The following is a 22,822-nucleotide window of genomic DNA, read 5'->3' as shown; positions in this document are numbered from 1 at the left end:
TTTACTAAATATCTGAAAATTTATTTTAAACGATAACCCGTAAATTATACGCAATAGACATACAGTTCTTATTAATAAAAAACAACAAAGCATAATCATAAATAAATGTGCTTACTTGTGTAGCAAGAGAAACGCGCATTTTCATGGATTGAATCGGTATGACGTGCCGTTCTGTTAACTTAGGGCACACTCTTAAATCACTACGAGAGTCATGATAATATAAACATTTGTAGTAATTCCATTTAATTTGACTACCATCAACCTATTAAAAATATAGTTTTTTAAAAATATAGTTTTCAAACGTCATAGTCTTTGTGTTAACTTCCACACTCGTTCTCACAGATATTTCATCGAAAGACAATATGCCGTTTTTTGCATGATCTGACAAACCTTCCAATCTCTCCGCGAAAAGCTTAAAAAAATTGTTATCGAAACCACAATTGACATTTGATGCTCGTAAGTAATTTGTTATAGTGGTTTTACAAGGTAATTGCAGAATATTATTATTTCTAAGCATATTATAAGCTGCAGAGCTGCAAATATAAAGCAATAAACACAAAAGAAGCCACTCATCCGAGTACCGTCGTCCTGTAGGTTTACTTTTCTTACCAGCAGCAAAACACTCTTGGATTAATAAAATCTGAATTAAATGCAAATGAAGCTTATTAAAATTAAAATAATACAAGCAACTTATTTGAAGGTTTAGTTGATACTATCTATTTAAAATTCATTAATGCAAAAAAAAATTACTTATATTTACTTAGCACATTTGTTTAACATGATTAAAAATTATAAAAATAATTGTATATAATATAAAAATTTTTTTTTGTCACACGAGGGCCAATACTTCATAGAATTAGAGTATATTTAGTTAATTATTTAATCAACGGATATTTTTTTCAATTTCAATTCAATCCTGTTCAGAATAATTTTCTTAACTCGCGAACTTCCGATGAACTTCATATGGTTACTTATTAAATTAAAGTCAATTTGTTTACCTGTTTGTCAGAAATATTTTTTGAATGTTGTTTCAGCTGTGCTTCAAAAGTAGTTTCTTTTAAATCTAGCAAACTTTGGTGAACATCGTGTAGATCTTTCATTATTTTTTCTAATTTTTTTTTTTACGAGTTAACCTTTGAGCTATCACTTTTCTTCTTTTCCTGATATTATCAATTTTTAATCGTTTGGAAGGAGATACAGGTAATCGAATTTTAATCTTTCTTTCTTGTTTTCTAGACAAATTCTGAGGCAACGTTTTATATAGTCCAAAGCACAATTTACATATTGTTCCTGTTTGTAAAATTACGAAACATTTATTATGCCTCCAAACAGTACGATCTCGATAAGCACTTTCAGGGTTTACATTTTTATACATTGATAATAAAGGTCCTCCTATGCATGTAGGACTGGCATCAAGATTTTGGAGAAAAGTTTCAAATTCTTCAACGGTCTTTGGTTGTGTTTTGAATATCTCTGCTGCCGTAATGTCTTGACTATTTAAATCGATATTTTTATCATAAAGTCTAATTTGAATCCTAGAATCTTCATGAACAAATATCTGTTAAGGGTAAAAACAAGTTAATATAAATGACAATTTATATCATAGCATGAATAAATAAACCTGTAAAATTACCTGTTTTTTGAAAATTGGTACGATATTTTTGGATCGGGATGGACTAAGCATTGCATCTAAAACTGAGAACATCAAAACATTCGATTGCAAAAGAATGTTTAAAACCCAATTCGCATTCGGGAAGTGCAAGTTACCAATCGCACCACATAGCTTTTTATATAAATTTTCTTCATTATTTTGATCTGTACCAGTGTTTTCCACAGAGTTTGACACTTTTTCTTGAGAATCGAGCATTTCTTGAACTGTAAAAACCGAAGTAATTTTAACAACATTTGCAGCTGTGCATGTACTTTGACACTGCTCTTTTCCACACCGTTTTGTGAATAAAGTATGGATTCATTCTGAATAATAACTGAGCTATTTTTACAAGCAGACTCTTTGATATTGGGTGTAGTGTTTTCTTTTGAAGCTGAAGCTTGGTCGTTACTGCTTGCAATTGCTTGTATGATTTTAATAATTTTTGTAGGTGGTTCACTGTTGCTAACATGTTGAAAAGGACATGCATCTGGTTTTAACCTTTTCTTTGACAATGGTACCTGTAATTTAAGATGATGATTATATGAGGTGATTTCTAATAGCACCTGCAAAATGAATCTCGCATTAGATATAAATTTTTTTTCAGTGTTACAATGTTGAAACTAAATTTGGTTACCGCGAACATTTCTGACTAATTATTACAAGCATAGCAAGACATAAATGATGATACGAGTATACAAAGTGCATTTGCCATGTATCTACCGCGCTAGATACGTACAGATTTGCGTAGATTCGGAAAAAGGAGCAAAAGGTACATACGTTGTTTCTCTATCTCTGTCTGTCGATATCGGTCAGATAAAGTATCACGTAAAACCAAACCGAGAAGCTCATTTCGCAATATTACCGTAAGCGATAGAAATTGTCACATTAACGTTAATTAAAATAGATCACCATTGTTACACGGCTATAAAGTACCATCTCTTTTTATATCTATTCAACTGATATATGGGTAATTCTAGGCTATTTCGATTGACTTGTAACCCTTAGGTTACGGATTTTTTTTTAATTTGGCACAATTGTTGTACACATAAAACTGAGATTTTTCCCAAATTTTGGAGACGATACATTAATTATATCAAAAGTTATTAACAATTAAAGAAAAATGATAAAAAATTTTCAAACAGCTATATTTTAAAAACTAATAAAGATATCGAAGTCAGATTTTTTTCAAAATACTTATAATGCCTTAAAATTTCGAAATAATTACAACAATAAACAATAAAAATTTTTTTTCGAAAGTTATTAACTTTTTGTTTAAACAATTGCTAATATCTCAAAAAGTATATTTTTTTTTTGAAAAATTCTTGCTCCTACGTATTCCTGAGGATTTTTGCTATCGAAATCAATCATAAAATTCAAGGGCCCGACATATCGGAAAGCGTAGCCCTAATCAAAAGAAGACGCCTTTGCGTAAGGCTGCGGTAGCGCTCCAGCGGACTCACGGTCGAAAGGTACTTTAGCTTTAATCTAAAAAACTAATAAAGATACCGAATAAGATTTTTCCCAAATTACTTATAATACCTTGAACTTTCGAAATCATTACAACAGTAAACAATAAAAATTTTTTTTCGAAAGTTATTAACTTTTTGTTTAAACAATTGCTAATATCTTAAAAAGTATATTTTTTTTTTGAAAAATTCTTGCTCCTGCGTATTCCTGAGGATTTTTGCTATCGAAATCAATCATAAAATTCAAGGGCCTGACATAATGGAAAGCGTAGCCCTAATCAAAAGAAGACGCCTCGGCGTAAGGCTGCGGTAGCGCTCCAGCGGACTCACGGTCGAAAGGTACTTTAGCTTTAATCTAAAAAACTAATAAAGATACCGAATAAGATTTTTCCCAAATTACTTATAATACCTTGAACTTTCGAAATTATTACAACAGTAAACAATAAAAATTTTTTTTCGAAAGTTATTAACTTTTTGTTTAAACAATTGCTAATATCTCAAAAAGTATATTTTTTTTTTGAAAAATTCTTGCTCCTGCGTATTCCTGAGGATTTTTGCTATCGAAATCAATCATAAAATTCAAGGGCCTGACATCGGAAAGCGTAGCCCTAATCAAAAGAAGACGCCTCGGCGTAAGGCTGCGGTAGCGCTCCAGCGGACTCACGGTCGAAAGGTACTTTAGTTTTAATCTAAAAAACTAATAAAGATACCGAATCGGAGTTTTCCCAAATTACTTATAATACCTTGAACTTTCGAAATAATTACAACAATAAACAATAAAAATTTTTTTTCGAAAGTTATTAACTTTTTGTTTAAACAATTGCTAATATCTCAAAAAGTATATTTTTTTTTTGAAAAATTCTTGCTCCTGCGTATTCCTGAGGATTTTTGCTATCGAAATCAATCATAAAATTCAAGGGCCTGACATCGGAAAGCGTAGCCCTAATCAAAAGAAGACGCCTCGGCGTAAGGCTGCGGTAGCGCTCCAGCGGACTCACGGTCGAAAGGTACTTTAGTTTTAATCTAAAAAACTAATAAAGATACCGAATCGGAGTTTTCCCAAATTACTTATAATACCTTGAACTTTCGAAATAATTACAACAATAAACAATAAAAATTTTTTTTCGAAAGTTATTAACTTTTTGTTTAAACAATTGCTAATATCTCAAAAAGTATATTTTTTTTTTGAAAAATTCTTGCTCCTGCGTATTTCTGAGGATTTTTGCTATCGAAATCAATCATAAAATTCAAGGGCCCGACATATCGGAAAGCGTAGCCCTAATCAAAAGAAGACGCCTCGGCGTAAGGCTGCGGTAGCGCTCCAGCGGACTCACGGTCGAAAGGTACTTTAGCTTTAATCTAAAAAACTAATAAAGATACCGAATCGGATTTTTCCCAGATTACTTATAATACCTTGAACTTTCGAAATAATTACAACAATAAACAATAACAATTTTTTTTCGAAAGTTATTAACTTTTTGTTTAAACAATTGCTAATATCTCAAAAAGTATATTTTTTTTTTGAAAAATTCTTGCTCCTGCGTATTCCTGAGGATTTTTGCTATCGAAATCAATCATAAAATTCAAGGGCCTGACATATCGGAAAGCGTAGCCCTAATCAAAAGAAGACGCCTCGGCGTAAGGCTGCGGTAGCGCTCCAGCGGACTCACGGTCGAAAGGTACTTTAGCTTTAATCTAAAAAACTAATAAAGATACCGAATAAGATTTTTCCCAAATTACTTATAATACCTTGAACTTTCGAAATTATTACAACAGTAAACAATAAAAATTTTTTTTCGAAAGTTATTAACTTTTTGTTTAAACAATTGCTAATATCTCAAAAAGTATATTTTTTTTTTGAAAAATTCTTGCTCCTGCGTATTCCTGAGGATTTTTGCTATCGAAATCAATCATAAAATTCAAGGGCCTGACATCGGAAAGCGTAGCCCTAATCAAAAGAAGACGCCTCGGCGTAAGGCTGCGGTAGCGCTCCAGCGGACTCACGGTCGAAAGGTACTTTAGTTTTAATCTAAAAAACTAATAAAGATACCGAATCGGAGTTTTCCCAAATTACTTATAATACCTTGAACTTTCGAAATAATTACAACAATAAACAATAAAAATTTTTTTTCGAAAGTTATTAACTTTTTGTTTAAACAATTGCTAATATCTCAAAAAGTATATTTTTTTTTTGAAAAATTCTTGCTCCTGCGTATTCCTGAGGATTTTTGCTATCGAAATCAATCATAAAATTCAAGGGCCTGACATCGGAAAGCGTAGCCCTAATCAAAAGAAGACGCCTCGGCGTAAGGCTGCGGTAGCGCTCCAGCGGACTCACGGTCGAAAGGTACTTTAGTTTTAATCTAAAAAACTAATAAAGATACCGAATCGGAGTTTTCCCAAATTACTTATAATACCTTGAACTTTCGAAATAATTACAACAATAAACAATAAAAATTTTTTTTCGAAAGTTATTAACTTTTTGTTTAAACAATTGCTAATATCTCAAAAAGTATATTTTTTTTTTGAAAAATTCTTGCTCCTGCGTATTTCTGAGGATTTTTGCTATCGAAATCAATCATAAAATTCAAGGGCCCGACATATCGGAAAGCGTAGCCCTAATCAAAAGAAGACGCCTCGGCGTAAGGCTGCGGTAGCGCTCCAGCGGACTCACGGTCGAAAGGTACTTTAGCTTTAATCTAAAAAACTAATAAAGATACCGAATCGGATTTTTCCCAGATTACTTATAATACCTTGAACTTTCGAAATAATTACAACAATAAACAATAACAATTTTTTTTCGAAAGTTATTAACTTTTTGTTTAAACAATTGCTAATATCTCAAAAAGTATATTTTTTTTTTGAAAAATTCTTGCTCCTGCGTATTCCTGAGGATTTTTGCTATCGAAATCAATCATAAAATTCAAGGGCCTGACATATCGGAAAGCGTAGCCCTAATCAAAAGAAGACGCCTCGGCGTAAGGCTGCGGTAGCGCTCCAGCGGACTCACGGTCGAAAGGTACTTTAGCTTTAATCTAAAAAACTAATAAAGATACCGAATCGGAGTTTTCCCAAATTACTTATAATACCTTGAACTTTCGAAATAATTACAACAATAAACAATAAAAATTTTTTTTCGAAAGTTATTAACTTTTTGTTTAAACAATTGCTAATATTTCAAAAAGTATATTTTTTTTTTGAAAAATTCTTGCTCCTACGTATTCCTGAGGATTTTTGCTATCGAAATCAATCATAAAATTCAAGGGCCCGACATATCGGAAAGCGTAGCCCTAATCAAAAGAAGATGCCTCGGTGTCCGGTCGCAACGGCACCCGAGGTCCCCTCACAGTAAATAACCTCTTGAATGTCTTTTGGGCCTTTATTTGGTTTTCTTAGAAAATACTCGATCAAGCAGTTACTCTTTTGTGTATTTGAAAGTTATTTAAGCATTATCTAATCACTCAATTATTCATGAAAATAAAATATTTTTAGAAATAGAATATGTTAAATGAATGATAATGATATTTTCTCTCTGCGTTTATACGGGCTTGAGACCGACGTTTATTAGTTAACGGCCGCATTAAAAATAATGTATCTCTTTATACATATTCACTATTTATACTTATATATATATACATATTCATTAATATAAAATTATTTGCAGATTGTTCTTAGTTCATACTCAGAAGATCCTGATAATCTTTTACAGATGAGTCTTGCGTTAACTTCATCACTTTCCGGAATAAATGCGTGAAACATTAGCGTATTTGATAGAGTTTCAGCTCTTTTAAATCTATCTCTTAAATCTATTTCAATTGCCGCGTGATCTTCATTACTACAATATATAAAACTAGTTTTAGGCATTGCCTGTACTGCCCATTGATATAATTCTAATGCATTACTAATAATTTTACCCTTCATGCTAGCATTTCGAGCAAGCCTTTTCAACCCTCCCCCGATTCCGTCACAAGCATTTTTGCCATGGCAACTCGCGTAAAAATGCCACTCGGCCCTTATCCCGAAATCATTAAAGTGGCTGGTTAAATTAAGAAAATTAAACTTATTTTTATACTGGCTTGCTGCTCCATCCGATACGTATATTATCTTTTCGACCGAATTATCGTATTTTGTATTTAAATATTCTACAGCTTTTCTCTGAAATAAGGCAACGGTATACTTATCATGCTTTAGATATTCTGAAATAATTACTAAACTATTCTGTATGATTTCACCATTAATTTTTTTATAAAACGAAAATGGATGAATTGTAATTTGATCGTTATAATAATAGATTGCTTGGATTGCGTCTTGAAATTTTGTAACATAATTTTCTGAAAAGTCGAGATTTGCCATTACTTCATTATCTTTTAAACTAGCTTTGCGACTTTTTACAAATTCATTCTGACTGGTTGCAATATAATCATGTATTCCGAATGGACCCATGAAAAGAGCTCTTAATTCTTTCACAAAATCATCTATTGGTAATACATTATCAATAAACTTAAATCATGATTTTTTCTCTACTTCATCAACGACTACTTTTTCCCATTTCTTAAAAGTAATATGGGTTATTGAATTATCAGTAAAATAACTAAGCAGATTATAAGAAAATTTGTTGAAACCAGGGCATTCCCAACATGCATTAAGTCTACACGCCTCGGTCACATCTTCACATAATGATTGCTCGAAAATATCGCGTGTTTTTAATGGAACCGTTAGATTGTTTTTCATTTTTCATTTTGCGGCATTTAACATTAATTTGACATTTTTATGCTGAATACATACGCAGGTATTATGAAACCCGCTTGAATCATTAACCAAACGGCAATCTTTTGGTCGTAAACTACAAAACGAAGCAAAGCCTATTTTCACGTTCGGATATTGATTTTTAAAAAGCGCGAAAGCTTCGTATAGCGTGTGAAGCAATAAACGACTTTGAACTTGCGTACGTTCACCGTTTTGTTTTACAATGGTAAAATCTTTTAAGCCAGGACAGATTCTACTGATATCATCTTCGTGATAAAATGCTTCAACGGTTGTTATTATTTCAGATGTTATTAAATGAACTCTATTACGGGCAGAAGGATATCATAAGATACCTTCCTTTTGACGCAATTTTCTTGATTTTAAAGCACTGTGAAAAGTGCAACCAATGACCGATTGAATTGTATTTATACTCATTGAAAAAGGTAAAACTGTTAAAATATGAATTTTTTCCGCCTGATCTTTCGTATTTTCAAATTTTGTTTTAATTTCTTTAATTAAACTGTCATGATCTATCTCGTTACGCTGTTTACGTTTGTAGTCTTTTATTAACGTAGATTTTAAATAAAAAGATAAAGCATCGATTTTTTCTTCTATTACACGAGGTTTTTTTAAATCCGCTAAAGTTAACGACGGTAACTGCAATTTCATGCTAAAATCGTTTAAAGCTGTCACTACAAAATTTTTAAGATCATTACCTTCTAGCTGAAAGTCTTCACTATTTCGTGATTCACAACGTTCGTTTGGATTGTATACAGAGGAACTGCTGCACGATCCTGAAAACTCACTATCAATATCCATTTCCTCCGAATCTATTTCCATAGATTCTACCTCTTGAAAATTGTCGTTATGGCAGATATGATCGACACATTGATCAATTTCTGCTTTGTCACTACTGTTCACATAATCACTAATATCTTTTGCTACCTCACCAAGTCTCTTTCTTTCCGCGTTTATTTTATTACACTTTCTTTTACAAGATTCACAAAGCCGGTCTTCTTTGTTAAGATACGAACTAAACTCTGATAAAATACTTTTCGGGAGTACGGCAAAACGTCCTGCGCGAAACTTATGAATATTAAAAATATTTTTGCAAACTTGAAAGCCACTAATTATATCTTCCATGATGGACTATATTTAACAACTTTTAATTAAGAGATTAAAATATAAGTACTGTTTATTATAAATATCGAAAAAAGCAACTTATCCACTTTGTATAAACTTTCAAAATGTAAAGTTACACTTCAATTAAATAATTTGTAACAGGCTGCCGTTTAGTCTGAAATCACGCAAACGTACCTTTAAATGCGACTAAACGACGCCTTGTTAGCTATGTGCTCGAAGCACAGTAACCTACCTTGCCCCGAAGTGCGTCTGCGCAGAGTCTTCTACTTTTCCGAGTTGGGTTCCCCCAACTCGCCGCTTGGCGGCGCTGTCGCTCTTACTAGTAGCGCTCGTGCGGCCGCCACTGGAACCTAGGATAGTGACTCTCGTCTAGTGATATTCGCACGATTCGTGCTTCGCAACCGGCGAATTCGAATCTCCTGAAAATAAACACTGGCGCGACCTCCGGATAAAGGAATGACAAAATAACGACTGTTCAACTCGAATATAACGATTAAGATGCTCTTTATTCAGCTAATTAAACTACACGGGGAATTGGCCGAGAGACTCACGCACGCACGCGTGAATGACAACACACGCTAATCGAGAGAGAGAGAATAAAACCGCGATTGCCGCGAACTACCTGCTCGCACGCAATAAACAAACTCTACGCGCTCGCTGCGCGGATTCGCACGCAAAATTAACACAACGCTTAACAAAGGGAAAAGAAGGTGCACCTACCGCAACGACGGCGTGGATACGGTGGCCAACCGTATCCGAATAACTCGCTGTTACTAAGCTGCTCCGCTGTGCTGCCTCTAATGCTGTTGCCGCTGCTGTTGTTGCCGCTACTGATGCTGCTGTTATTGCTGTTGCTGCTGTTGCCACTGCAGTTGTTGCGGCTGCTATTGCTGCTGCTGCTGCTGATGCTGCTGTCGCAAGCACTCACCCGCGCAAGTCACAGTGTCAGTGGCAAACCAAAACAAAACTCGGACGGCACGGAAATACGGAGGTTAGGCGCACGAACTGACTGAGTGGCACAGTCATACTAGCGCTCGGAGCCTCCCCTCCCGGTCATTGCCCCTTACGCGCTCTCTCTCTCTCGCGAACCGAACGCGGCTCACCTCGCTTAGCCGCTTATTACCTCGCGCGAGTCCTACGATTTTCGGCAATCGTTGCAAATTGCATTAGTTGAAATTCCGAAACCGAAAATCTGCGACGTGCACACACTTCAAAGGTTCAAAATAAACTGTCCTCAATTTTCGTATACAGTTGATTTTGAACCTTTCAGATAGAGATTTTTCTTTCTTTTCTTTTACTACCATCGAAATAAATCATAAATAAGTCATAAATCGCCCTATTAACCTTCAAACTATCGGCAGTTTCTATACATAAACATCTAATACATCTAATTGTAATCTAATACATCTAAACCTATTAAGACCAAATAAAGGCCCAAGAAATAGCCGAGAGGTATCGTGCTGTAAAGTGTCTTCGGAGTCAGCGGGACGTCTTCGTGGTCTTAAGCTGAGGCATCTTCTTTTGATTAGGGCTACGCTTTCCGATATGTCGGGCCCTTGAATTTTATGATTGATTTCGATAGCGAAAATCCTCAGGAACACGCAGGAGCAAGAATTTTTCAAAAAAAAAATATACTTTTTGAAATATTAGCAATTGTTTAAACAAAAAGTTAATAACTTTCGAAAAAAAATTTTTATTGTTTATTGTTTTCATTATTTCGAAAGTTCAAGGTATTATAAGTAATTTGGGAAAAATCTTATTCGGTATCTTTATTAGTTTTTTAGATTAAAGCTAAAGTACCTTTCGACCGTGAGTCCGCTGGAGCGCTACCGCAGCCTTACGCCGAGGCATCTTCTTTTGATTAGGGCTACGTCTTTCGATATGTCGGGCCCTTGAATTTTATGATTGATTTCGATAGCAAAAATCCTCAGGAACACGCAGGAGCAAGAATTTTTAAAAAAAAAAATATACTTTTTGAGATATTAGCAATTGTTTAAACGAAAAGTTAATAACTTTCGAAAAAAAATTTTATTGTTTATTGTTGTAATTATTTCGAAAGTTCAAGGTATTATAAGTAATCTGGGAAAAATCCGATTCGGTATCTTTATTAGTTTTTTAGATTAAAGCTAAAGTACCTTTCGACCGTGAGTCCGCTGGAGCGCTACCGCAGCCGTACGCCGAGGCGTCTTCTTTTGATTAGGGCTACGCTTTCCGATATGTCGGGCCCTTGAATTTTATGATTGATTTCGATAGCAAAAATCTTCAGGAATACGTAGGAGCAAGAATTTTTCAAAAAAAAATATACTTTTTGAGATATTAGCAATTGTTTAAACAAAAAGTTAATAACTTTCGAAAAAAAATTTTTATTGTTCATTGTTGTAATTATTTCGAAATTTTAAGGCAATATAAGTATTTTGAAAAAAATCCGACTTCGATATCTTTATTAGTTTTTAAAATATAGCCGTTTGAAAATTTTTTATCATTTTTCTTTAATTGTTAATAACTTTTGATATAATTAATGTATCGTCTCCAAAATTTGGGAAAAATCTCAGTTTTATGTGTACAACAATTGTGCCAAATTAAAAAAAAATCCGTAACCTAAGGGTTACAAGTCAATCGAAATAGCTAGAATTACCCATATATGCGTGTATACACGGACATCGTGTAAGCTGCAGCATTCAACAAAGATGAATGCGAATGCATAATTTATAAAATTATTGTACATATTTATAAAACTTCTGGAAATAAAAGAAACTTTTTTTTCAGTTCGTATCACGCGATTCCAACATAAAAAATGCATTTTCCTCGCACTGCGTAAATGCATACAATATATAAGAGGTACTTACTATGTATACATTACCAACACTATCAATAACACGGTTTTCACTCACTATATCGTCTGAATCAAAGTGTAATTCACAAATATTCCAACATTCATTGACTCGAACACCTAATGCATCGGACCATTTTTTCTGTTCTTTGATAATACCAGGAACGCTGAAATATGACACTTTGATACTTTCTCTTCTGCTTCTACAATTTTTTATGCTACACTTTTTACCCATTTTCCACTATTCATTTATTTTCACGACTTGAGCTATGAAATATGAAGAAATAGTTACTAATAAGTACTTATAGCCAAGCGTAATATGTTAACGTGCCGCATTCACGGCAACAGTCGATGCACATTTGACCGTGCGCTTTCGACACTCAATTGTCGCGATGCTCAACTCGAAGCAGACCACACACGCGTCGTTAAAGAAAATCTCGTGTATCAAAATTCAGCGAATTTCAGAAAAATGATTATGAATAGTCGATATTCAGCAGCGAATTCATAAGCGGTTAATTTCTAAAAGATCAGTAAACGAATTGTATGTTTTTATGGGTCTATTGAATAATACAAATACTTATATGCACATTACGATAATCAGTTCAATAATAAGTGTCGTAGTTTTTACAAAAAAAAAAGAAATATACTCGTATGTATGCTATCAGAAAATGAAACATAACATCTTAATACAAAATAATGATTTTATCAAATAACAATATTTTTTTATAAACATAAAATAGATGAATTTTCTGTGGAAATAACAAAAAAAATAGGCAACGGGATTTGAACTCGCGATGCAAAATCCGTAGGCCGAGAGGCTGTTGCCTTAACCACCGTGCTTATACGATAGGCAGTGGTTAAAAGTATGTGATAAAGTCGTATGCTTAGGAGCTTAGGATACAAACTTGTGGATGAGCTTGCGTTATAATGTTTAAATAAATTGAACTATTAACGGATAGTATTACATAAAAGTAACATCGTTATTACAATTACGATATGAAAATTTAAATTGAAGATTGTGAAGTTATGATCACATAGTATCAATCTTTCATACATTGTTGTTTATAAATAAGTTATCAATAATTTATTCAGAAAAATATGAAAATAAAGGAATTATAAATCATGTAATTACAATCAATTACTGAAAAAAAACATAGCGATGGGATTTGAACCCACGATGCAAAATCTATAAGCCGAATCTATAATATTCTAACGTACAAGCCGGCTACCGTGCTTGTACGTTAGAATATAATTAGAAGTATCTGATAAGCTTGTGAGCTTGGGGGCTTGAGTTTAAGTAATTAGATTTTCTTGTCCTGCTTAAGTTATTCGGTGCTTAGGTTTAACAAATTGGTGTAACAATTTGTACTAATGCACACTATATAATAACAGAATAAACAAAAACAACTTTTTATCCACGCAAAATCCAATAAATATTTCTATTTAATATAGCAGGTACATTAATGGATTCGATACAATACTGAATCATCATCGAATTTGAATAATAGAATCAATAAACATGAAAAACCTGTAAAAAATTCTCGAAATTTGCAAAGAGAAACAAGCGTGAGGAGCAATGCGCATGCTCACTCTGTACACATGCACGAGTCTGAGAGTTTGTTATAGGTGTGGGCCAGGAGTAATATTTTTCTGTGGCGCCGCTCTCGTGGCCGTGACTGGCGGCTCCTCAAAATCGGCACACGAAATCCGTAGTGGCTAACCCACCTTTCTATCTTACACCAGAGAATATAGAACGACGGTCGCTGCGCTCTTAATAGAAGGCCAATCCCTATGGGCGGCATGAAGCCGCTTTTTGAGCTCGGCTTAGTTCTTCCCCGTGGAGGCAGGCGGCGCTGATCGACAATCGTCGAGCGAGAGGGTAATACCGACGCTCCCTGCCGAGTCGGCAAATGCCATCCTTACCCACAAGCAATTAATATCGTATTGTTTATCACCTTCAATTAAGAGTTGCGCCGAAAGCCGATTATTAATGTCTAAGTAATTATCACAAGCGCTCAAACCTAAGCTACATCTCAAGCCCCCAAGTGGTAAGCAGCTTAAATATAACCGGCAATGATATACTCATGATGCAGAGGCGATAGCCGATGCGCTAAGGTTTTGGCTTCGCAAGCTCAAGATCGCGGGGTCGAGTCCTGCCGAAATTATTTTTTTTTTCATTGTGCAATTTTTATATTTATTTTACTCTATAACAATGCAAATGTACTGCTTTTAAAAGTGACTTTATCTAACTTTTGAATAAAAAAATGAAGAAGAATATTCCGCATACATTGTTGATACAGTAATTTTTTTTTATAACCATTGGCGGCTATTTGTGAAACTACTTAATAATATGAATTAAGTCGAGAAATTGTTATATAATTCACTATTAAAGTGGATCCCTACTGAATATGTTAATTTCTTCAATTTCCCACATGATAATCTGAAATACTGCAACTATATTCCACGTGAAAAAACAAAGATTTCAAGACCACGCTGAATTTTTTTTCAAGGATTCAAACTGATTTTATAGACTAGTTGAGCTAATTTTTCAACGCTATTTTCAAATTTCATACGCGTTCACTAGTAACACGAAAGTAACTCTACGAAAGTTAAGTTCCAAATTCACTTTTCTCTAAAATAAAGCGTAAAATCTTAATTATCAACTTGTAATCGTGCTTATATTTATATAATACACATGCATATATTTCTAAATATCACATTCGGCAGTTTGAATCTTATGAAAATCGCGAGCTGAAAATAGCGGGAAAGTGTTGAGCGATTTCAAAGGGATGCAGACGATGCACCGTTTTGGCGCGTTACGACTCGCCTCGTTAGTCATCTCGCGAACTTGTACCACGACTAGTCTCAGCTCGCCGTTTTGCAGTGCACTAAGTGAAAGTTTCATAGTTGGTGTGTGAGATAGCCTGCTGGAAACTTCAACAAACAATAATTGTTAATTAACAGCGTCGATACAAACTTAACATGCCGAGAGTGCGGTGTGCCTATCAGATGTGTACGTGCACGCCGGATAATCGGCCGGACTTAACCTATCATTGTTTTCCCATCAATAATCCCGAATTGTGAGTAGTAAAATACTTGATTCGTTTTTCTTCGCATTGAATTATATAACTATTTTACCATTTACAAGGCTCTTAAACAATGTTTCATTGTTACGTTCCCAGTAAGACGGTACGTAAATTAAGTAAAATTAGAATCGTAATTCTTTCGTAAACGTATGAGTAATTGAAAGCGAAAATTGCGTGGATAGAAAAGTAGCAAATGTGTGTATTTGTTTTTTGAGCATGTCCCAGTATAGGGGAAGAGTGGGCATCCCTTTTGAACGAGTAGATGTATTTATTTTTTCATACAAATATTTGCATGGGTTTTTTATTTTTGAAATGTAGATTGGATGTATGGCAAAGAATCACAGGAACAATTGGCATAGAAATAGCTAAGTTGAAGAATATGAGAGTTTGCAGATTACACTTTGACAAGGATAAAGATTTCAATTTTTATGGCGTTGGAAACCGCGTTTGAAGCCCACAAGTAAGCCGAAAGAGTTTTCTACTTGCAATCATGTAACTAATCAAATAGCTGCTGATAATTCAAATCAAAGTAGTGTAGCTATAAATAATGCTTGCAGTTCTATTGATTTGTCTCTTTCTTCAATTAATCTTCCTAGTCAAAACTTCTTCATTGCAGATCTTACTAACAAACTTTCAGCTGTAAATAACCCTTGTAATGCTTCTGATGTTTCGTGTTCAATTAATCTTCCAGATCAAAACTCTTCGACGACAAATCAAACTATAAATGAACGCATTAACATTAAAAAACAAAATATGCACACACAATGTTTACAACAAACAAAATCCAGTAAAAAACAAAAATTTAGTCCTGCTGCTGTAAGATCGTTAAATAAATTTAAAAAAAATTTGCAAATTGTAGCGCAGTAAATTACAAAAAGCTCACGCTATTCAGTCAAAAACTTATTATACAAAATGTTCGTTTGGAGTCGAAAAATAAAGTACTATTACAAAAAATTCGTAGAGATACTCAATTAAAGCCATGTCTGACTAAAGCAGAAATTCTCGGAAGCGCACAACAACATTTAAATAAAGATGGGGCGATTTTTTTGAAAATGCAATTTAACCATCTAAATCAAAAGCGTAAATGGGACGATGATGAGAAATATTTTTCTTTAGGAATATGGTACAAATCTCCGAAAGCTTACAAACATTTAAAGTTTGATCTAAAACTCGCGCTCCCTTGTTTATCATTGGTAAAAGAATGGGTCAATGAATTACATTTACCGCCAGGTATTAATCTTAATTTAATGAATTTGCTTAGAGTGAACGCTGAATTGATGGATAAATTTAAACGAGAATGCGTTTTAATGTGGGATGAAATGGCAATTAGACCAGGTGTACAGTATAATAGGGAAGGGGATTTTATCAGTGGGCTCACTGATTTAGGGCAACACGGTAGAACTAAAGAACTAGCTAATACTGTCTTAATCGCTATGTTGACCGGAATTAATTCTAACTGGAAACAAGCTATCTATTACGGTTTCTCATCTGGTCCTGTACCTGGTGACAAACTGTACCATATAATTTCTGATATCGTCGATGCAGTCGAAAAAACGGGATTGAAAATTCGAATGATGGTTTGTGACCAAGGAAAGACCAATATAAAAGCAATAAATTTACTCAAAATAACTAAAGAAAATCCATTCATAGTCAGGCATAATCGTAAAATTTTTTTCAATTTCGACTGGTGTCATTTAGCTAAATGTTGGAGAAACAATTTGTTAACCCATGATTTCTTAATACATAATAATGATATAGTGACGTGGCGCGTAATACAACAGCTTCGCGAATTAGAGAAATCTAAGGAAGCAAAAGCATGTCCTAAATTAACAGATAGGCATATTAGTCCCAATAATTTTCAAAAAATGAATGTTAAATTAGCAGCGTAAACTTTTAGTGCGTCTGTCGGAGCAGCATTAAATACTGGGGCTATGACAGGTGAATTACCCGATAAAGACACTTTAACTACAGCTAATTTTGTTGTTAACATGAACGCACTTTTCGATTGTCTAAATGCTCGGAACCATTATGACCGTAATCCATTAAAGCGTGGTTTATCAGAAAAAAACACTGTAGTTGTCGAAAAATTAAAATTTTCTCTCGAGTGGATTAAAAAAACAAAAATGATAAACCTTAAAACCAATAACATTCAAAGATCACCGGATTGTTTCAATAATACTCAATTAACTATAAATAGCGTGCTAATGCTTTGGGAAGAATTCAAAAAAGAAAATCGGCAATATTTTTTGACAGGAAAAGTAAATCAAGATCCTCTTGAAAACTGTAATGCAATGATGAGGGCATTGTCGGGCTGTAATCTGAATCCAACTGCTTTTCAATTATGTAAAAATTTTCAACACGCGGTAGTTATTTCTTTACTTTACACTTCTCCTGGTGCTAATTGCGAACAAGACGAACGCGTCAATCTATTAACCGATTTTAAAGCTATTATTAAAGAAAGCAAAGATAGTGCTATTTTAAGCGAGCAACAAATATTAGATCAAACCAATGACAGTTTAGACGCGTGGATGTTTAGCGAATTTTACGATGATAGTAATAGTTTTGAAATGGAATCAGATGAAGAAGCTAAAGAAGTATCTTTTGCTGAAGTGACTTTAGAAAACTGTGCCAAGAAATATGTAGCAGGATATTTACTTTATAAATGTTTACATAAATACAAAAATTGTAAAAATTGCATACGAACGCTTTCTCGTGACAATAGTAATTTTTGTAATGAAAGTGATCTTTTAATCTTTTGGAAAGCTTATAATGTTCCACAGAATGAATTAGGTAACCATAAAGTTTCATCTGAACAGTTTTATAAATTAATTTTAGAATGCTATGTTTTGTTTGTTGATGAATTCAATTTAAAATTTGAACAATTGAACATTCGTTTGTATATTAGTGCATTTATTAAAAAAGCTCTCGCTTTTAATGAAAAATTCAAAGAATTCTGGCACAGTGAAGAATGCGCGGAACATAAAGATTTTATAATAGATTCATTTGTCACTCTGCATATAGACTATTTTCTGAAGTGGTATTCAAAAGATTATTGTGATTCAACAATTAGAAAGCGTTCAGACATGGCTGATGACGGTAAACCGGTTCCAAAAATAATGAAATTTGACGATAAAATGCAAAAGCTCAACGAAGAAAATGATTGGGAATAACAAACACTGTGACTAACTAATAACAACTCTACTAACATTGAGTACTTTAACACCCTTTGAATCCATCCTCTATTCCATCACTTCCCGATGGAAGATTACCTGCCACCTTCTCGCTGGTTTCCATCGAGTAATACTAATAATATTTTATTTAACTATCATATAATCATTTCATACTGTAATGTTAACGGATGTCAGAATGTCAGGTTTTATTAAAACAAATGCATTTTAAGAGTTAACACTAATCACGCATGCATCTCTTTAACTTACCTTGTCATAAGTTATCATTCATTGTGAAAAGTATATATGTGATATGTTGGGAACGATAATAAAATTTTTTTAAATATTTTACAAAATATTTTTGAACTAGCTTACCTTCAATTTTTGTTGCCCAAATTATTTATATAATTTTGTAATTACTTATTGTCATTAATCTTTATAAAGAGAAAAACGTAAAGAGTGATGTTGTTACTTAAATAAGTATTATTAGTATTAGCTAAGAGCAGCATCAATAAATATATGTTAAATTGTATATTTCTAAAACGCTATTATAATGTCTATTTTCTGCTTTAATAATAAAAATGCTTATGATGTTGTATTTTCATATCTATATAGTAAAATTTTAATGAAAAAAAAAAATAGTTTCGGCAGGACTCGACCCCGCGATCTTGAGCTTGCGAAGCCAAAACCTTAACGCATCGGCTATCGCCTCTGCATCATGAGTATATCATTGCCGGTTATATTTAAGCTGCTTACCCCTTGGGGGCTTGAGATGTAGCTTAGGTTTGAGCGCTTGTGATAATTACTTAGACATTAATAATCGGCTTTCGGCGCAACTCTTAATTGAAGGTGATAAACAATACGATATTAATTGCTTGTGGATAATGATGGCATTTGCCGACTCGGCAGGGAGCGTCGGTATTACCCTCTCGCTCGACGATTGTCGATCAGCGCCGCCTGCCTCCACGGGGAAGAACTAAGCCGAGCTCAAAAAGCGGCTTCATGCCGCCCATAGGGATTGGCCTTCTATTAAGAGCGCAGCGACCGTCGTTCTATATTCTCTGCTTACACCGTGATACTCGATAAGCTTGAAAAAAATTTGTGTTATAGGCTAGTTTAGGGAGCATACTAATGAGGGCGTTGTACTTCAGAATCTCGTACGTTTTCGTTTATAGTGTCAAATTGTCAATGAAATCCTAAAAAAAATTCCAAACCAAAGTTTACTCAGCACATTTAATCCAACTATATTACTTCATGTGCTTATAAAATTAAAAAAAAAAAAACAAAAATTGGTATTGCTTTAAAAATCCTGTTGAATGATCAGGGGTGAAAAAAATTATTTGAACAAAACCCTATTAATGAGACCAAAATTCTGTTATTTTTATTTATTTTAATAACAGAAAACTGCAGATCCATATGAACCAGATCATGGTAGAAAATTTTTATTGAATAGTATCTCCTTTTACAAAATTTTACATCGTACAAGTATATTAAAATGTTATCAAAACAGTTGTTACATAATTATTCGAACATAACATATAGAAATTTTAAGTGATTATATCACCTTACAAAATCTTTTTCGCCTCGATTTTTACAATGTAAAAATATTATTTGGATAGCCTTATAGGCATGTGACTGGCTATATGTACTATTTCCAACTACTGCTATTCGCAAACATTGTAAACAAACACATTTACTCATAAGAATACTAAATTTACAAAAGTATTACATTTCGTATTCTAAAAATTACTCTATATTATTCTCACTTTCCATGTTTACTCAAAGTATGTATTGAACTTTTATATTTAGATAGGAACTTTGCATAAAACTATTATATTACTGGTCAGTCATTAAATAAAACAGTTCTGTTATTACATTAATTTAAAATAAGCAATGCTTCAAATGCTATACATACGTCTATATGCTATTTTTCAAATAAATATATATTATCTATATATACTTATGAATAATGTATCAGAACATATTACATAAACATATTAAATAGTGTATGCATGTTTACTTATGACGTTAGACATAAAATTTACTTTCAACATTTTTACCAAGTAATATCACTTTTCATTTAGTTCGAAGTTTAAAGTAAAAAAGTATATAAATACCCTTATTTCAAACAATACTGCTCTCGTACATTAGACTTTTACTTTACCTTATCACCTCATTATACCATATCGCAGTATAATACGTCAATACTTCGAGTTTATATAGAGGAATATTTAGCAAATAAAGGAGGCACAAAAAATGGAAAAGCTAACTGATGCAAATAAATAAGTATGGTAGTGAATTAATGATGACATATGACTAATCGCGTCCTCTCTTAGGTGTCTTGTTTCCGCGAGAGACATCCGCAGCAGACATTTTGGGAGCGCCTTCAACTTCAGTCACACATAAGTCATTTATGCATTTTATGGATACTGGTCCTGCTCCTATAAACGTGACAAATGAGAAAACAAAATTTCAAGTACCTGCTTTTCACAATCCTTAAAGGATAAAATACATAACTATTTCAAAGACGACAGTTACTCAAAACATGATCAGTATTCAGTAGTAGTTAAATTTTTGTTCATAAGTACATACCACTGGTATCCACTGTTCCTATGACCTTCACACGAACACCTTTTTCAAAATTCAATCCTTGGTAATTTGAAATGTTTATGGTAACTTTGTACTGGCCATCAGTTATGCAGCCATCGCCCCCAACTTCAGTATTGAATTTAGCCTCAGGCTTGTAGAACTTAATCTTGATGTGTCCTTCAACACCTATAAAAAAAGATTAAACTTATAAAAAAATGGACTTACGAATAAAAAAATTACTCTTACGCTGTTAATCTACATAATTATATACATTTGAATAAGCTGAGTGGGAGATTAAAAATATCTAACAGAGGTTAATTTTTCAATGAAATTGAACAAATATTAAACAATTACAAATACTAGAATTAAATTTTTCAAAAAACTATGAAAAAATATATCTTACCTATGATTCCCTGAGATTTTCCAGTCTCTGCCAATTGTACAGTTGTAAATTCAGTTGGGACAATTAAGTCAGGGGTAGGGGCAGTATGTTTTCCTAGTACAGTTACAATAGTATCGTCCTTTATCAATAACTCCATCCCAATCAAGTTATTTTTCATCTGTTCTTGCGCCACAGACTTACTTGTGGCAGATTCAATGTGTACAATCTACAATGAAAATATTAATTCATAGACATTTATAGTAATAGAATGGATAATCAATGTATTTTGAATGAGGAAGTAACAAAATGTATGTATCGTATACTCACATTATCAATAGCAATGGAGTCGACATGTTTTTTAATTATTGGTGTTCCCCAGACTAAGTATGTCACTCTACTCTGGCTGTTATTGTTCAACACAAATTTGAAGAGATCATATTTCTTCAATCGACCAACCACTGTTGGTGCATGTACCTCATCTACGTAACCAATCACTTCGCTGTTAAAAAAGAATTTAAAGTGAGAATTTAAACAGTTAGCTTTGCGCTGCATACTTTTACAAATGCAACAGCAAAGTATTAATGCAAAAAATAGAAACTATATTTGTAATACTGCTTACACATGTTTATCCTTATCCCGGATATCAGAAAAATCATCATCAGTTGTGTAAGGTAAAATTTCCGGTTCATCAACTGCTTGAGCTCCATTGTTGTTAGCTGCCAAATGTCCATTCTGCGGATTGACATTTGCAGCCGATGCAGCACCATCTCCCCTCACCTGATTCTGATCTTTCTCTACCTCATTTGGATCAACTGGATTATGTTCGGCCATCCTTATCTATTCAAATAAGTCCACAAAGAATTACACTTTACTCCGTTAAAGTAATAATATCAGTTGTTGTCAATTACTTCTGTTAAATCTCTATCAATTCTCTCATCATTATTTTGAATCGAATTCTAGATTTTGAAATATGAAATGAAAACTATAGAACTGTAAATAAATAGAACAGATTTTTGATAGAGTAACATTCAACATTAATTTTTTTTACACATTAATTACAGAACATCAAAAAACTAAGACAATTAAACCACATGTTTCAAGCTAACCTCACCAACTCATTTTTTATAGATTTCTAATTCTAATAATAGTGTACTTCAAAAATACGCAACCATAAATAATAATTATTATCTGATAAACTTACCGTCAATTTCTGTAGTTATCGTTTAAACAATATATGAAAGACGATGTTAATCGATAAAGAACACTCTCAAAAAGCAGCGATTGATGAATCAGCACGACGTGTACATGCATGCAGGACAACTAATTTGAGAACTATACCCAATTAGCACCTTTAAGGCCGTATACTCATACACAATGTATCGCGACATCAGCGACACATATATGTACGAATACTCATACACAATGTATCGCGACATCAGCGACACATACATGCACGCAGTGATATAATTTATTTTCAATCGACATTATTACATCATTATTTTATTTTATTATTATTATTAGTTAATCGACATTATTTAAAACTTTCGATGTGTATATACTCTTGAACTTAACATACTCTCTCTCTCTCTCACTCACTCTTCTATACTCTCCCCACCACGTGACTCCTTCTCAGCCAATCACATCACGAATAAAACGCGACACTTTTTGGCCATCTCATTTCTTAAGAAGGATTATTATTATTAGTTAATCGATATTATTTAAAACTTTCGATGTGTATATACTCCTGAACTTAATATACTCT

General features: G+C 33.3%; 1 protein-coding gene across 1 annotated transcript; it reads right to left on the bottom strand.

Annotated features, from left to right (window-relative positions):
* Positions 1–19,274: 19,274 nt before the first annotated feature.
* On the bottom strand, positions 19,275–22,419 carry LOC131675480 (uncharacterized). Its single transcript, XM_058954477.1, has 6 exons — positions 22,262–22,419; positions 21,680–21,897; positions 21,388–21,559; positions 21,082–21,286; positions 20,682–20,864; positions 19,275–20,530 (listed from the first exon to the last, which is right to left on the bottom strand). Exons 2-6 carry the CDS (start codon positions 21,889–21,891, stop codon positions 20,406–20,408), a joined length of 897 nt encoding a protein of 298 aa, XP_058810460.1. The 5' UTR covers positions 21,892–21,897; positions 22,262–22,419; the 3' UTR covers positions 19,275–20,405.
* Between the last annotated feature and the right edge of the window lie 403 nt (positions 22,420–22,822).

This window comes from Phymastichus coffea, unplaced genomic scaffold (assembly GCF_024137745.1).
Source record: "Phymastichus coffea isolate CEN01 unplaced genomic scaffold, Cenicafe_Pcof_1.1 PCOF00023, whole genome shotgun sequence".
Lineage (NCBI taxonomy): Eukaryota > Metazoa > Arthropoda > Insecta > Hymenoptera > Eulophidae > Phymastichus > Phymastichus coffea.
This window is presented reverse-complemented; position numbering and strand designations above follow the sequence as displayed.

Coding starts and splice junctions, on each gene's coding strand:
- LOC131675480 (XM_058954477.1), bottom strand. CDS start 21,891: ATGGCCGAACATAATCCAGTTGATCCAAATGAGGTAGAGAAAGATCAG. Junction 20,865..21,081: donor AAAATCTCAGGGAATCATAG/GTAAGATATATT, acceptor CTTTTTTTATAG/GTGTTGAAGGACACATCAAG. Junction 20,531..20,681: donor AGGAACAGTGGATACCAGTG/GTATGTACTTAT, acceptor TCACGTTTATAG/GAGCAGGACCAGTATCCATA.